At 58.3% G+C, this 16470-nt stretch overlaps 1 protein-coding gene across 1 annotated transcript; it reads left to right on the top strand.

Annotated features, from left to right (window-relative positions):
- Positions 1-2720: 2720 nt before the first annotated feature.
- LOC129476692 (putative GTP-binding protein 6) lies at positions 2721-14889 on the top strand. Its single transcript, XM_055269572.2, has 10 exons — positions 2721-3142; positions 4928-5065; positions 6057-6127; positions 6564-6694; positions 7373-7440; positions 8271-8429; positions 8964-9172; positions 11961-12109; positions 12329-12481; positions 14466-14889. Exons 1-10 carry the CDS (start codon positions 2794-2796, stop codon positions 14587-14589), a joined length of 1551 nt encoding a protein of 516 aa, XP_055125547.1. The 5' UTR covers positions 2721-2793; the 3' UTR covers positions 14590-14889.
- The last annotated feature ends 1581 nt before the right edge of the window (positions 14890-16470 follow it).

The following is a 16470-nucleotide window of genomic DNA, read 5'->3' as shown; positions in this document are numbered from 1 at the left end:
ACCTTTTGGTGCTTCTTGTTTGAGATGGAGTCTCACTCTGTCACCCAGGCTGGAGCTCACTGCAGCCTCCACCTCCTGGGCTCAGGTGATCCTCCCACCTCAGCCTCCAAAGTAGCTGGGACCACAGGCCCCCACCACCACGCCCGGCTAATTTTTCTTTTCTTTTTTTTGTAGATATGGGGTCTTACCATGTTGCCCGTACTGGTGTCAAACTCCTGGGCTGAAGCAATCCTCCCACCTCAGCGTCACAAGTAGCTGGGACCATAGGCCCCCACCACCACGCCTGGCTAATTTTTCTTTTCTTTTTTTTTTTTGTAGATATGGGGTCTTACCACGTTGCCCAGGCTGGTGTGAAACTCCTGGGCTCAAGCAATCCTCCCACCTCAGCCTCCCAATGCGTAAATGGCGAGTTACATTTCTACACAATCCCGCAATCTCCCTCGTTCTGTTTTACTCCCACATAAAGTAACGTACAAAGGCGAGCCCCGTTATTCCCTTCGAAGGCAGACTGGACCTTGCAGGAAGCTGTAGGATAAAGATTCAGAGGTCAACTGAGATAAAAACGAAACACCCAGGTGATTTTAAGCTAATCAAGAGCCGCTTTCACGTGGGTGATTTTAAACTACCCGAGTGACCCTTTCACGCAGGTGATTTTAAACTAATCAAGAGCCGCTTTCACGTGGGTGATTTTAAACTACCCGAGGGACCCTTTCACGCAGGTGATTTTAAACTAATCAAGAGCCTCTTTCACGCAGGTGATTTGAAACTAATTGAGTTCTCCTTTCACACAGGTGATTTTAAACTAATCAAAAGCCTCTTTCACGCAGATGATTTTAAACCAATCGAATTCTTTCACAGAGTTGAAAGGGGAGGTTAATTTACACAAACGCGCAGGCTACAGCCACCTGTCCTTCCTAGGGACTTCGGGCCGAAAATGCCACCTGTCACACCTCCAATCCAGGCACTGCAGGGCTGTTAGGAGGGGAATTAGCAGCTGGGATACCCCGATCCTACAATGAGGGGGGTTAGGAACCCTTCCTGAAATACCAAAAAGGCCACAGCTTCCTACAGACACTTAAGGAACATGCCAATCACAACCGGTTTCCTGAAAAACGCAAGATGTCCTGGTGAGTGCTGGGGTTGCAGGACGCTCTGCACACCGCGGGTAAGTCTGTGGGGGAGCTTCTCTGGGACCGGCTGCCTCTTACTGTCCCCTGGACCAGGGGGGCGCCGCTCTCATCCTCCTGGCATCTCCAGGTCCCTGCCCCACTCAGAGTTCCACCGCAGGGGCTCCCAAGGCTGGACTCAGACCCGCTGGATCCCATCCAGGCCCCCAAGGCAGCAGTGGAGACCCTCAAGGCTGGACTCCAGCCCCTAATGTAGACCCCGGGACCCCTGGGATGGACGGGTTCGAACCCCCAAAGCTGACTTCAGGACCCTCAGAGCTGGACTCCACCCTCCAAGGCAGCATTCGGGACCCTCACGGCTGGACTCGAGGCCCAAGGCAGACATGAGGACCCCTGGGAGGCGTCCGGGACCCCCAGGGACTGGATTCGAGGCCTCCAGCCAGACGTGGGGGCCCCTGGGCAGCGTTCAGGACGCCTGGGGCTGCACCCAACCCCCAGGGCAGACGAGGAGAACCCCCGGGCGGCATCCGGGACCCCCAGGGCTGGACTCAAGCCCCCAAGGCTAGACGTGGGGACCCACCTGGGCGGCGTCCGGGACCCCCCAGAGCAGGTCTCAAGCCCCAAAAGCAGACGTGGGGACTCCTCGGCGACGTCCGGGACCCCCAGGGTTGGACTCCAGCCCCCAAGGTTAGACGCGGTGACTCCTGGGTGGCTTCCGGGCCTCCCACGGGGGAACTCCAGTCTCCAAGGCAGACGTGAGGACCCCCAGGCGGCATCGGGGACCCCCAGGGCAAGACTCGAGGCCCCAAGGTAGACATGAGGACCCCCGGGCGGCATCAGGGAACCCCAGGGTGGGACTCGAGCCCCCAAAGCAGATGTGGGGACCCCCTGGGCGGCGTCCAGGACCCCCAGAGCTGCAGTCGAGCTCCCAGGGCACACGTGGGGACTCCTGGGCGGCTTCCGGAACCCCCACGGCGGCTCTCCAGGCTCCAGGGCAGACATGGAGACCCCTAGGCGACGTCAGGGACCCCCAGGGCGGGACTCGAACCCCCAAGGCCGACGTAGGGACCCCCGGGCGCCGTTTTGGATCCCCGGGGCTGCAGTCAAGCGCCCGAGGCGGCGTTCCGGACCCTCGAAATCAGACTTGGACTCCGCCCAGCGCGGAACGGGGTAGGACGGGAGCGAGGACGAGGTGAGTGAGGGCAGCGCCGCCGCCGAGGCTCGGGGTCCTGGCGCCTACCGGGTCGGCGGCTGCACCGGGGGCTGCTTCTGCCACGAGCCGCCCACGCCGAACAGAAAGCGGCCTGGCCCCGCCTCTCCCGCCCGCAGCGCGTGCCAATCATCAGCACGTGACGCGGGGCAACCAATGAGGAGCACGCCCTGCCGGGGAGCGGCGCTGGGGAGACCGCCCCGGCTGCACGCCAATCACCAGCACGTGATGCGGGATAACCAATGAGAAGCATGCCTTGTGCCGGGGATCGGCGCTGCTGACCCCGCCCCGGCTACACGTCAATCACTAGCACGTGACACGGGATGACCAATGAGAAGCACGCTCTGTGCCGGAGAGAGGCGCTGCTGAGCCCGCCCCGGCCGCACGCCAATCACGAGCACGTGACGAGGAGTGGCCTGTAGGCAGCCCCGCCGCCGCTCAGCCGCCCGATGCGCCATGTGGGCCCTGCGGGCCGCCGTACGCCCGGGGCTGCGGCTCTCCCGCGTGTGCCGCGGCCGCCCGGCTCCGAGGGCAGCCGCGCCGTCCTGCCACACGCGCGCGCTCGCCGCTGTCGGCCACAGGGGCCCCGGGAATCTGGAGGGGCCATGGGGCGGAGGGCGGGGCCTGCGGGCGGACGGCGGCCGAAGCCGCCCGGGAGACGACAAGGAGGAGCTGGAAGATGCGGACGAGAATGCGGAGGAGGAGCTGCTGCGGGGAGAGCCTCTGCTGCCGGCGGGGACCCAGCGCGTGTGTTTGGTTCACCCTGACGTCAAGTGGGGCCCGGGGAAGCCGCAGATGACGCGAGGTGACCGCGGCGGGGCTTTCAGGATACACACAGGAGCTGGAGACCTGGGGACGGGGCTCTGAGGGGAGGGGCTCATAGGTGGTGATTCAGGGGCGGGGCTCTGAAGGGACGATCTCATAGGTGGAGAGTCAGGGGCGGGGTTCTGTGGGGAGAATCTCATAGGTGGAGATTCAGGGGCGGGACTGGGGAGAATCATAGGTGGAGATTCGGGGGCGGGGCCCTGACGTGAGAATCTCATAGGTGGAGATGCAGGGCGGGGCTCTGGGGAAGCGTTGAGGCGGTGACGTAGGAGCGAGGCTTCCGGGGGCGAGGCTCTAAGGAGAGGATTTGATGGGTGGAGATGCCAGGGCGTGGCACTGAGGGGTGGGGCTCTGAGGGAAAGTGCTTATGGATGGTGACGCAGGGGCGGGGCTCTGAGGGGAGGATCTCATAGGTGGAGGTGCATGGGCGGGGTTCGGGGGAGGAGCCCACGGGTGAAAGGGCGGGGCTTATGGGGAAGAGGGGAGGATGTCATAGGTGAAGGTGCGTGGGCGGGGCTTGGGTGGGGGCCTATGGGGTAAAAGTGCGGGGGCGGAGCTTATGGGGAGGAGCCCCTGGGGTGGGCTGGATGGGACCCACGTTTCTCTTGCCCTGGGTTAGAGGTAGGCAAGGTGTGTTTGAGGTCTGGGAAGGGAGGGCGTCCAGCGGACCAATCTGTCGAGTTCCCCCTCCCCTCCCCTCCCCTCCCCTCCCCTCCCCTCCCCTCCCCTCCCCTCCCACTCCACCCCACCCCACCCCACCCCACCCCACCCCACCCCACCCCACTCCACTCCACTCCACTCCCCCCACCCACCCCACTCCACTCCACTCCCCCCACCCACCCACCCACCCACCCCACTCCACTCCACTCCCCCCACCCACTCCACCCCACTCCACCCCACCCCACCCCCCTCCACCCCACCCCACCCCCCTCCACCCCACCCCACCCCCCTCCACCCCACCCCACCCCACTCCACTCCACCCCCCTCCACCCCACTCCACTCCACCCCCCTCCACCCCACCCCACTCCACCCCCCTCCACCCCACTCCACCCCCCTCCACCCCACTCCACCCCCCTCCACCCCACTCCACCCCCCTCCACCCCCCTCCCCTCCCCTCCCCACCCCACTCCACCCCCCTCCCCTCCCCACCCCACTCCATCCCACTCCACCCCCCTCCCCTCCCCACCCCACTCCACTACCCCCCACTCCCCTCCCCTCCCCTCCCCTCCCCTCCCCTCCCCTCCACTCCCCTGGGAGGAAATGCAAATGAATAAGTCGCTGCATGTGCCAGAGTCAGAAATGTTGATTTCTACCTTGGAAGCCCCTGTAGTCGATGAGTGGTTTTTCTTTACGGGTGTTTTCCAAAATGGTCAATTCCTGGAACAGATGAAGCCCCAAACTGCTCAGAACAGCGCGCAGACCTCTTGCCTTTCTCCTCCCAAAACCTGCCCGTGGTTCCTCCGTAATCCCCGAGTACCCGCAGCTCCCCGGTTCCCTGCTGCGCCCGCCTGGAGCCCAAATTCCACGTAAGGCAGGGTCGCCCTCGTGTCCCGCTGTGGCTCCGGCGTCCTTCCCCCGTCAGATTCCTACTTAGAGGCCCTACGGGGGACGGAGTCATATCGGGGGACAAACGGCGGCTCAAGGTGCCTTCTCGGAGGAGATTGTCTCAAGGGCAGGAGGAGGCCTCCCCGGGCAGGTGTGGACGGGGGCCCCGGGCCTACCCCAAAGGGAAGCATCTCTCACGGTGGCCCTTGTGTCCCCACAGCCGAGTGGCAGGTGGCGGAGGCCACAGCGCTGGTGCATACGCTGGACGGCTGGTCCGTGGTGCAGACGATGATTGTATCGACCAAAACGCCGGACAGGAAGCTCATCTTCGGAAAAGGGAACTTTGAGCACCTGACAGGTGGGTCCGTCCAGACCTGCTCCTTCCCCAAACCTCCTTTCCTGTCCGCTGCTACCGAGAACGTTCAACCGAGACCTGCTGAAGAACGGGGGTCTTGCGGGGCCGGAGGGGAATCGGCCTCTTGGATTGCCCGGGTGAGCTGGGAGCACACGCCAGTAGGAGTCTGAGGACGGTCAGGCTTTACCTGTGTCGAGACTCACACCAGGCCCTGGAGAGGCTTAAACTACTAAAGATTAGGTCGGGGCACTTTATAGAGTCCAACAAACAGGGTAGGCAGTGGACTGGCTGTAATCCCCCCCGCCCCTGCAGGCCCCAGCCAAATCCTCCTTCTGGGTGCCCCCCACCCCACCAGCAGTCTCTTAGGGTGGGGTCCAGCATGGGATCCTTGCGCTTCCCAGGTTTTTGACCATCCCGCTTACTGTACAGAGTTGGGAAGACGCTACTCACTTGCTGAGGTGGGGGTCGGCCTCCCTGGGTCACCTGCCGAGGTGGGGGCTGGATTCCCTGCCTCACTCAGATGCATCTCACCCCGGCCGGGATGTCTTCACCACGTCTCTGTGTGTGTGTGTGTGTGTGTGTGTGTGTGTGTGTGTCCCCACTGGGATGTGCCCATGGTGCATGTGTGTCTGCATGTGTCCCTGTCAGGATGTGTTACACTGTGTTTGTGTCTGTGTGTGTGTGTGTTCCACCGGCTGTGTTCCCTGTGCACGTGTCTGTGTGTCCCTGTCAGGATGTGTTTACCACGCGTGTGTGTGTGTGTTGTGTATGTGTCCCTGCCGGGCTGTGTTCACCGTGTGCATGTCTATGTCTGTGAGACACACACCCTCTCCCACAGTGACTTCCTGGATCCCGGGTCTCGTGCTCAGGAAGTCCGGGAACGCCTGTGAACTGGGGTCTCCGCAGTGCATCCCACAAAGGGTATCGTGGGCTTATCCCACAGTCCACGGGCCTGGACGGCCAGCCTCTGACCGGGACCCCCTCTTTCTGTTAGAAAAGATCCGAGGGTCTCCAGACATCACGTGCGTCTTCCTGAACGTGGAGAGGATGGCTGTCCCGACCAAGGTACCACAGGATGTGGCTTGCTCTGTTTGTCCCCGCACTCCACGTGATGAAGGAGTGGACGCCACAGTGTCCCACCAGGCGGGGGACAGATGGGGACACAGTTAAGGCATTGGGGCACCCTCCTCCCTCCGAGGTTGGTGTTTGTCCCCGCACTCCGCGTGATGAAGGAGTGGACGCCACAGTGTCCCACCAGGCGGGGGACAGATGGGGACACAGTTAAGGCATTGGGGCACCCTCCTCCCTCCGAGGTTGGTGTTTGTCCCCGCACTCTGCGCGATGAAGGAGCGGACGCCACAGCGTCCCACCAGGCGGGGGACAGATGGGACAGATGGGAACACGGTGGGGTTAAGGGTTAGGGGCACCCTCCTCCCTCTCAGGTTGGCCACCAGGGCCTGGCCTTCCCCTGTGGCTTCTCAGTTGCTCTCTCCTTTTGTAGAAAGAAATAGAAGCCGCCTGGGGCGTGGAGGTGTTTGACCGCTTCACAATCGTTTTGCACATTTTCCGCTGCAACGCCCGCACGAAGGAGGCCCGGCTTCAGGTGGCCCTGGCGGAGATCCCGCTGCACAGGTATCGTGGGGCACCTGGGTGGCACCAACCGTCACGCGCACTCCCAGAATCCCTCCGTTCTGTAGTCACCTGTAGGTCGTTCTGGGGGTATGTGAGGAAGAAAAGCACCATAGGGGCCAGGTGCGGTGGCTCACGCTTGTAATCCCAGCACTTTGGGAGGCCGAGGCGGGCGGATCACAAGGTCAGGAGATCGAGACCATCCTGGCTAACACGGTGAAACCCCGTCTCTACTAAAAATACAAAAAAATTAGCCGGGCGTGTTGGCGGGCGCCTGTAGTCCCAGCTACTTGGGAGGCTGAGGCAGGAGAATGGCGTGAACCCCGGGAGGCGGAGCTTGCAGTGAGCCGAGATCGTGCCACTGCACTCCAGCCTGGGTGACAGAGCAAGACTCCATCTCAAAAAAAAGAAAGAAAGAAAGAAAGAAAAGCACCGTGTGGGCTCTCTCTCTCTGGGGCCTGTTGCCCCCACTGCCCACCCCCGGCTCCCTACTAGGAAGGTCCCCTCAGCCCAGGACACGCCTCACTCACACTGTCTGAGCTACACGCAGAGCGGGGCCGCGACACCAGCCCCTCCCTTCCGCCCGGAGGTCCCAGCTCTGCCCCTTTCACCTTCACCTCGCCCTCTCCTGGGAGGGAGAGCGTGTCCGCAGACACCGAACCACTCCCGTTCCCACACCAGGTCGAACTTGAAAAGAGATGTCGCCCACCTGTACCGAGGAGTCGGCTGCCGCTACGTCATGGGGTCAGGTAACTCGGGCCGGGCGCGGCGTCCCAGGGCGTCCTCGGAATGCGGTTGTCAGCGGCAGCCACGCTCCTCAGCCCTGGAAGATTCCAACAGGGTGGGGGCTGGCTGGGGGCTCTGTCTCCTGGTATCGTTGGAGGAGATAGGAGATGGCGGTGGTTCTTGGAGGTTTTGCCTAAATCAGTAGCCACAAACTGGGGATTTAAACAGCAGAGATCTATGCTCTCCCCTCCTGGACACCAAAACTCTGAGATCAAGGTGACACCAAGGCTGCACTCCCTCCCGAGATTCCTCCTGCCTCTCCCAGCTCCTGGGGGCTCCAGGCGTCCCTGGGCTTGTGGCCACATCACTCCAGTCTCTGCCTCTTGGAAGGACACAAGTCATTGCCTCAGGGCCCACCCTAACCTCGGATGATACCTTGAGACCCTACCAAGACCGTATTTCCAAATCAGGTCCCATTCCCAGGTTCTGGGACTTTGGATGTGAACGTGGCCCCCACTGGGCCGTGCCCTGCTCAGAGGCCTCCGTAGCGATCCGGCCTTTACTTTCTCCCCGAGTCACGGGAAGCCCTCGTTGACCTCACAGGGTGGATGGGAGGATGGTGTAGACAGAGAGGAGGTGGTGGTGTAGATGGGTGGGTGGAGGTGAGACCCCGTTCCGCTGAGCAGAGCCCTTTCTCATGGAACAGGACGGTGTCGGGGCCGCTCCTGGGGAAAGCCGGGCCCCCAAATGCTGGAACAGGCCCCGGGGCCCCCACAGACCCTCCGTGGCGCCGCCCGCTCTTCGCCTCTCCCGGCGTGGCTCTCGCCGCCTCACCGTCTTGGGTGTGTTTTAGGGGAATCCTTCATGCAGGTGCAGCAGCGTCTGCTGAGAGAGAAGGAGGCCAAGATCAGGAAGGCCCTGGACAGGCTTCGCAAGAAGAGGCAACTGCTGCGCCGGCAGCGGACGAGGCGGGAGTTCCCCGTGATCTCCGTGGTGGGGTACACCAACTGCGGTGAGCACGCACCCAGGAGGGAGGTTCCCGTGGTCTCTGTATGGGGTACAGCGGCCATGGAGGATGCCATCTACCCCACCGTCCCATCCAGAGCTTTACCACCCTGTGAATACCACAACCTCCCTCTATCTACAGCATCCTCCTCTCTAGACCATCCCCACTGCCCCATCCACACAGTCCACCCATCTATCTACACCATCACCTCCCCTCTGTCTACACCGTCCTCCTGTCTACACCGGCACCACTGCCCCATCTATACCACCACCTCATCTACACAATCCACCCACCCGTCTACACCATCACCTCCCCTGGGTCCACACCACAGCCCTGCTCTATCAGCCTATGAGCAGCGATGGTGGCTTTGTCCCATGCATCGTGTCTGGCCCAGGGGTGCCCGAGGAGCTTGGAGACCGTGTAGCCCACGGTGCAGCCCCCCAACAGGGTGCCGTGGTCTCCATTCGGAGGGCCCAGCTGCGGCTCTAGGAGTTGGGACACAAGGGTCTCTGCGGCGCCCTGACGTCCACGCCCTCCTAGGAAAGACCACGCTGATCAAGGCTCTGACGGGCGATGCCGCCATCCAGCCGCGGGACCAGCTGTTTGCCACGCTGGACGTCACGGCCCACGCGGGCACGCTGCCCTCACGCATGACCGTCCTGTACGTGGATACCATCGGCTTCCTCTCCCAGCTGCCGCACGGCCTCATCGAGTCCTTCTCCGCCACCCTGGAAGACGTGGCCCACTCGGTGAGAGTGGGACGGCCGGGGATTGGGTGCTCGGACACCCACTCGGCCCAGGGGCTGGGCACTCGGACACACACACAGCGAAGGGCTGGCTGGGCTCTCAGAAACACACTCAGGCAGGGGCCAGGCTCTCGGACACCCACACAACTTGGGGCCAGGACAACTGCCTCCTGGGGCTCAGACTTAGTGTCCCCCAAGCCTCCCACGTCCCCGGGCGAGAGGCTGAGCAGTTGCCCCAGCCTCACAAACACTCAGGGCCGTGTCCTTGCCGCTGTGAGCCGGTGTAGAAATACAAACTCAGCCGTCAGCCCTCTCCTAGCTTACGTGCCTGAACACGTGAGCGTGTTCCCGGGCGCACCTGCTCCACGTCACAGACCCCTGACAGACAGAGTGACCGTTCGTGTCACTGATGTGCGGGCGGGGGCGGACACGGCACGGTGACGCCTGAGGATCGGTGAACACCAAGACCCTGGAAACAGCTGTGGGGTCCTGAGGCTGTCACTGCAAAAGGGGCCACAGACGGGGGCCGGAAACCACAGGAACCAACCCTACCACAGGTCCAGAAAGCGGGAGCTGACTGCAGACGGTAGGGGAGGCTCCTTCCTGCCTCTCCCAGCTCCTGGGGGCTGCAGGTGTCCCTGGGTTTGTGTCCGCATCACTCCCGTCTCTGCGTCTGTCTGTGGCCTTCCCCTCTGTGTCTGTGTCTCCTCTTCTGTCTTTTAGAAGGACGCCTGTCATTAGATTCATGGTCCACCCTAATCTAGGATGATCTCATCTCCAGACCTTCCACTTAATCACATCTGCAGAGACCCTGTTTCCAAATAATGTCCCATTCACAGATTCCAGATGATCAATACATGGACAGGTCTTTTGTGGGGGCTACGGTTCACTTCACTTCAGTTGTATCCAGTTCCCTCTGGAGGTTCTAGGAGAGGGTCCTTCCTGCCTCTCCCAGCTCCTGGGAGCTCAAGGCGTCCCTGGGACTGTGGCTGCATCACTGCAGTCTCTGCCTCCATCTCCACGTGGCTTTCTCCTCTGTGTCTGTCTCCTAGGACACCTGCCATTGCATTTAGGGGCCACCTAGATAAATCCAGGGTAACCTCATCTTAACTACATCTGCAAAAAGTCCATTTCCAAGCAAGTTCCCCTTCTCTCCTCTATCTGCCCCACATTCTCTCTCTCTCTCTCTCTCTCTGTCTCTCTCTGTCATAAACATACCGATCGGTCGTTGGATTTAGGGCCCACTGTCCTCCCCCTTGAGCTCATCTTCACCAGCTGCATCTGCAGAGATCTTAATTCAGGGTAGGGTCCCATTTTGAGGCTGCTGGTGGATGTGGGTTTGGGGGTGGGGTGCTGTTCGGCTTTGGAAGTGCCCCCGGCCCTAGGGTGCTGAGTGAGCTGCACACCCCGTCCGTACCGTAGACTTTCCGAGTTCATGAAGAATACGGGGAAAATATTGTCAAGCAACAAGGCAGGAAAACAAGGTGTGAGATTGTGACGTTCAGGCTACACCTTTGTTTTTTGCCCTGAGGGAGAAGCAGCAAATGTCCCAAAGAACGGACGAGGCTGCCACCTCCTCGAGGAGATGGGATTGAACCCCGCCCAGAGCCTGGACTCCGCTTTTGACTCCTCCCGACAATAAATTATGGACCAGGCGCGGTGGCTCACGCCTGCAATCCCAACACTTTGGGAGGCCGAGGTGGGTGGACCACTTCAGGTCAGGAGATCGAGACCAGCCTGACCAACATGGTGAAACCCCATCTCTACTAAAAATACAAAAGTTAGCCGGGAGTGGTGGCAGGCGCCTGTAATCCCAGATACTCGGGAGGCTGAGGCGGGAGAATCGCTTGAACCTGGGAGGTGGAGGTTGCAGCATCACTGCACTCCAGCCTGGGTGACAGAGCGAGACTCATCTCAAAAAAAAAAGAAAACAAAAAGTCTAAAACTTTCCTGAGATGAAATTATTTTTTGTTTTGTTTTTCTTTTTCTTTCAGACAGAGTCTTGCTCTGTCACCCAGACTGAACTGCAGTGGCATGATCTCAGCTCACTGCAGCCTCAAGCTGCTGGGCTCAAGTGACCCTCCCACCTCAGCCTCCTGAGTAGCTGAGACCACAGACGCACACAACCAGGCCTGGCTAACTTTTGTACTTTCTGTAGAAACGGTCTCGCTGTCTTGCCCAGGCTGGTGTCAAACTCCTGGGCTCAAGCCACCTCCCAAAGTGCCTCAGTTACAGGAAAAATATTATTTGTATTAAGTGCATCCAAACAAACAAAAAGTAGACGTGGATACCCTGGTAGCATAAGTCGGAGAATTACAGGCAGTATAATGGGGAGACTTACACACGGCTTTTTTTTCCCTGTGTTTTTTCAAATTTTGTGTAAGGAACCTGCCTGTAAGATTTTTTTTAAACGTGAGAAAAAGCATCCTTTAAAGAGGAGACACTTCCACTGTTAAGAAAGATTTCGCAGGAGGATTAAGCCGCCCAAAGCTTTGAATGAAGAGCCACTGGGTGGGCGGATGGTGGTTGGATGTTCATATACGGCACCCCCTTGCGTGTGGGTCTGGGGGTGCAGAGGTACTGCCTGTGGCTTGGAAGGCTGGTGGGCCTGCGTCCACTGTTAGTTCAGGAGCCCCCGTCCTGGGGTATCCGAGAGGCCTGTATACAGACGTACCTCCCACACCCAGCCTCTCGTTGGGAGATCGTGTGAGCCCCTCTCCTGGGCCTGTCTGCAAGCTTGGGGTCGGGGACCAGAGGCTCTGCAGCTCTGACCACACGGCCCGGCCTGCAGGATCTCATCCTCCACGTGAGGGACGTCAGCCACCCCGAGGCAGAGCTCCAGAAATGCAGCGTTCTGTCCACGCTGCGCGGCCTGCAGCTGCCCGCCCCGCTCCTGGACTCCATGCTGGAGGTTCACAACAAGGTGGACCTCGTGCCGGGGTGAGTCCAGCCCTGGGGCCCGCAAGTGTCTCCTTCCCCTGCACGCACTGGAGCCGGGTGGAGAGATGCCCTGTCTCCTTGTGTGAACCGCAGCGGTGGCAGCCAGGACATAGGGAGTGGCCCCTGGCTGTGCCCCGCGGGCAGCAGACTCATGGGGACCCTGATTTCGTTCGGCCGCCCCGACGCTGACTGGGGCCTGTGGCATCCCCACCCTCGCAGGTACAGCCCCACGGAACCGAATGTCGTGCCCGTGTCTGCCCTGCGGGGCCACGGTCTCCAGGAGCTGAAAGCTCAGCTCGATGCGGCGGTTTTGAAGGCGACCGGGAGACAGATCCTTACTCTCCGCGTGAGGCTCGCAGGGGCGCAGCTCAGGTGAGCGGCCTGCAGGGGCAGGAGACGGGATGGTGCTCTGGATGCCTGTCTCTGGCTCTGAAACGGGCTCTTTGTGGGTGCAGAAGGAGCTGTGGGATCCCCGAGAGCTTTAGGATATACAGACAAGATGAATGGGTTTGCATCAAATGTACATTTCTGACTGTGCATGCAACAGGTGCCTAATCTGCACTGACAATCAGAATGTACATTTCTGACTGCATACAACAGGTGCCTAATCTGTGCTGAGTCAAAATGTACATTTCTGACTGTGCATACAACAGGTGCCTAATCTGCGCTTGACAGTCAAAATACATTTCTGTGCATACAACAGGTGCCTAATCTGCGCTCAACAGTCAAAATACATTTCTGACTGCATACAACAGGTGCCTAATCTGCGCTCGACAGTCAAAATGTACATTTCTGACTGTGCATACAACAGGTGCCTAATCTGTGCTTGAGTCAAAATGTACATTTCTGTGCATACAATAGGTGCCTAATCTGCGCTCGACAGTAAAAACGTACATTTCTGACTGCATACAGCAGGTACCTAATCTGTGCTTGACAGTCAAAATGTACATTTCTGACTGTGCATACAACAGGTGCCTAATCTGTGCTTGGGTCAAAATGTACATTTCTGACTGTGCATACAACAGGTGCCTAATCTGTGCTTGACAGTCAAAATGTACATTTCTGTGCATACAACAGGTGCCTAATCTGTGCTTGACAGTCAAAATGTACATTTCTGACTGTGCATACAACAGGTGCCTAATCTGCGCTTGACAGTAAAAACGTACATTTGACTGTGCATACAACAGGTGCCTAATCTGCGCTGACAGTCAAAACGTACATTTGACTGTGCATACAACAGGTGCCTAATCTGCGCTGACAGTCAAAATGTATATTTCTGACTGTGCATACAACAGGTGCCTAATCTGTGCTTGACAGTCAAAATGTACATTTCTGACCGTGCATACAACAGGTGCCTAATCTGTGCTTGACAGTCAACATGTACATTTCTGTGCATACAACAGGTGCCTAATCTGTGCTTGACAGTCAAAAATGTACATTTCTGACTGTGCATACAACAGGTGCCTCATCTGTGCTTGACAGTCAAAATGTACATTTCTGTGCATACAACAGGTGCGTAATCTGCGCTTGACAGTAGAAACGTACATTTGTGACTGCATACAACAGGTGCCTCATCTGTGCTTGACAGTCAAAATGTACATTTCTGTGCATACAACAGGTGCCTAATCTGTGCTTGACAGTCAAAATGTACATTTCTGACTGCATACAACAGGTGCCTAATCTGTGCTTGACGGTCAAGATGTACATTTCTGACTGTGCATACAACGGGTGCCTAATCTGCGCTGACAGTCAAGGGGTACAGGTCTCCCTACCAATAAGAGAGCAAGCTCCAGCCGGATGCAGTGGCACAGGCCGGTAACCCCAAGACTTTGGGAGGCCGAGGCAGGAGGATTGCTTGAGCTGAGAGGAGTTTGAGGCCAGGCTGGGCAACATAGTGAGACCCCATCTGTACAAAGAATAAACAATTACCCCAAGTATGGTGGCTCACGCCTGTCATCCCAGCACTTTGGGAGGCCGAGGCGGGCGGATCACGAGGTCAGGAGATCGAGACCATCCTGGCTAACACGGTGAAACCCCGTCTTTACTAAAAAATACAAAAAATTAGCCGGGCGCGGTGGCGGGCGCCTGTAGTCCCAGCTACTCGGAGAGGCTGAGGCAGGAGAATGGCGTGAACCCGGGAGGCAGAGCTTGCAGTGAGCCGAGATCGCGCCACTGCACTCCAGCCTGGGCGACAGAGCGAGACTCCGTCTCAAAAAAAAAAAAAAAAAAAGGAAACAGGACGATCTGATGAATGAATAGTTTGAGCTAAGCTCTTTTTAGCGTAATTATTTATTGTGAAACTAACCAAATACTTACGGGTTCTGCCTGTTCCCATACAACGCGCGTCTGTCCCCAGCTGGCTGTATAAGGAGGCCACAGTTCAAGAGGTGGACGTGATCCCTGAGGACGGGGCGGCCTACGTGAGGCTCATCATCAGCAACTCAGCCTACGGCAAATTCCAGAAGCTGTTTCCAGGATGAACGGACGCCCGCAGAGGCCTGGGGAGCTGAGGCGTCACCGCCGTGTTGGGGGCAGCCTGGTGTCACGTGCAGCAGGGTCGTCCTTGTCTGGTTCGGTGCCCGTCTGGTTCCCAGCCATTTGCTGGGATGACCGCGCAGGCTGGTGACACCGCCGCAGCTGCCCCCAAAGCGGGCCGCCCGAGCGTCCACACCAAACGTGAGCATCCACGCGATTCCAGTGGGCCCTCGGTGCCTGCTGTGAACTGCTTTCCCTCGGTATGTTTCGGTAGCAGGACATTAAACCTTTGTTTTTTACGTCCATGAGCGGCATTTCCAGTTCCTCCTGCACCTGCCGTGCGCCGTGTCCCTGGTGGGCACCGATGGGCCCTCCGCCCGGCTGTCTGTGTTCACAGAGGGTCTCGTTTCCCATGGTGGTGTCGGGGAAATGACGAAAAATCAGGTTTCCCGGCCGCACAGAGAACCCTTCCACAAAAGTAGAAGGTAAAGCAAATAGTTTTACTAAAGAAGAAGCTTCAAACCAGACCGTGAGGCCGGGCACGGTGGGTCATGCCTGTAATCCCAGCACTTTGGGAGGCTGAGGCGGGCGGATCATGAGGTCAGGAGATCGAGACCACGGTGAAACCCCGTCTCTACTAAAAAATAAAAAAAAAATTAGCCGGGCGCGGTGGTGGGCGCCTGTAGTCCCAGCTACTCGGAGAGGCTGAGGCAGGAGAATGGCGTGAACCCGGGAGGCGGAGCTTGCAGTGAGCTGAGATCGCGCCACTGCACTCCAGCCTGGGTGACAAAGTGAGACTCCATCTCAAAAAAAAAAAAAAAAAAAAAAAACACCAGACCGTGATGTGTCACAGACCATCCGCTAAGAGATGCAGACAGAGAATTTCACCTGCGTGTGGCCAGGCTGTACAGCCGTTATGTGCACATTAGCCGTCTCCATCAATAGGAAAACAAAATGCCTCATGTTTTTTTTGTTTTGAGACAGAATCTCCCTCTGTCGCCCAGGCTGGAGTGAGTGCAGTGGTGTGATCTTGGCTCACTGCAACCTCTGCCTCCCGGGTTCAAAGGGTTCTCCTGCCTCAGCCTCCTGAGTAGCTGGGATTACAGGCACCCGCCACCACACCTGGCTAATTTTTGTATTTTTAGAAAAGACGGGGTTTCACTATATTGGTCAGGCTGGTCTCGAACTCCTGACCTCAGGTAGATCCGCCCACCTCAGCTCCCCAAAGTGCTGGGATTACAGGCATGAGCCACCGCACCGGGCCTCACGACTTGATTTTTTTAAACCTCTAGGACCTCAAAAAGGTGCCCAGTGAATTAACTTTTTTTTTTTTTTTTTTTGACATGGAGTCTTGGAACTGTTTCCCAGGCTGGAATGCAATGGCACGATCTCGGCTCACTGCAACCTCCACCTCCCAGGTTCAAGCGATTCCCCTGCCTCAGCCTCTTGAGTAGCTGGGATTACAGGCGCCCACCACCACGCCCGGCTAATTTTTTGTATTTTTAGTAGAGACGGGGTTTCACCATGTTGATCAGGCTGGTCTTAAACTCCCGACCTCAGGTGATCCACCCAACTCGGCCTCCCAAAGTGCTGGGATTACAGGTGTGAGACACTGCGCCCGGCCTGAATTAACATTTTCTTTTTTTTTTTTTTTTTCTTGAGATGGAGTCTCACTCTGTTGCCCAGGCTGCAGTGCAATGGCGCGATCTGGGCTCACTGCAACCTCCGCCTCCCTGGTTCACGCCATTCTCCTGCCTCAGCCTCCTGAGTAGCTGGGACTACAGGCACCTGCCACCACGCCCGGCTAATTGTTTATATTTTTATTATTTTTATATATTTATAATTTGTATATTATTTTATACATTTCTGTATATTTAGTAATTTTT

Source organism: Symphalangus syndactylus, chromosome Y (genome assembly GCF_028878055.3).
Source record: "Symphalangus syndactylus isolate Jambi chromosome Y, NHGRI_mSymSyn1-v2.1_pri, whole genome shotgun sequence".
In the NCBI taxonomy this organism is placed as follows: domain Eukaryota; kingdom Metazoa; phylum Chordata; class Mammalia; order Primates; family Hylobatidae; genus Symphalangus; species Symphalangus syndactylus.
This window is presented reverse-complemented; position numbering and strand designations above follow the sequence as displayed.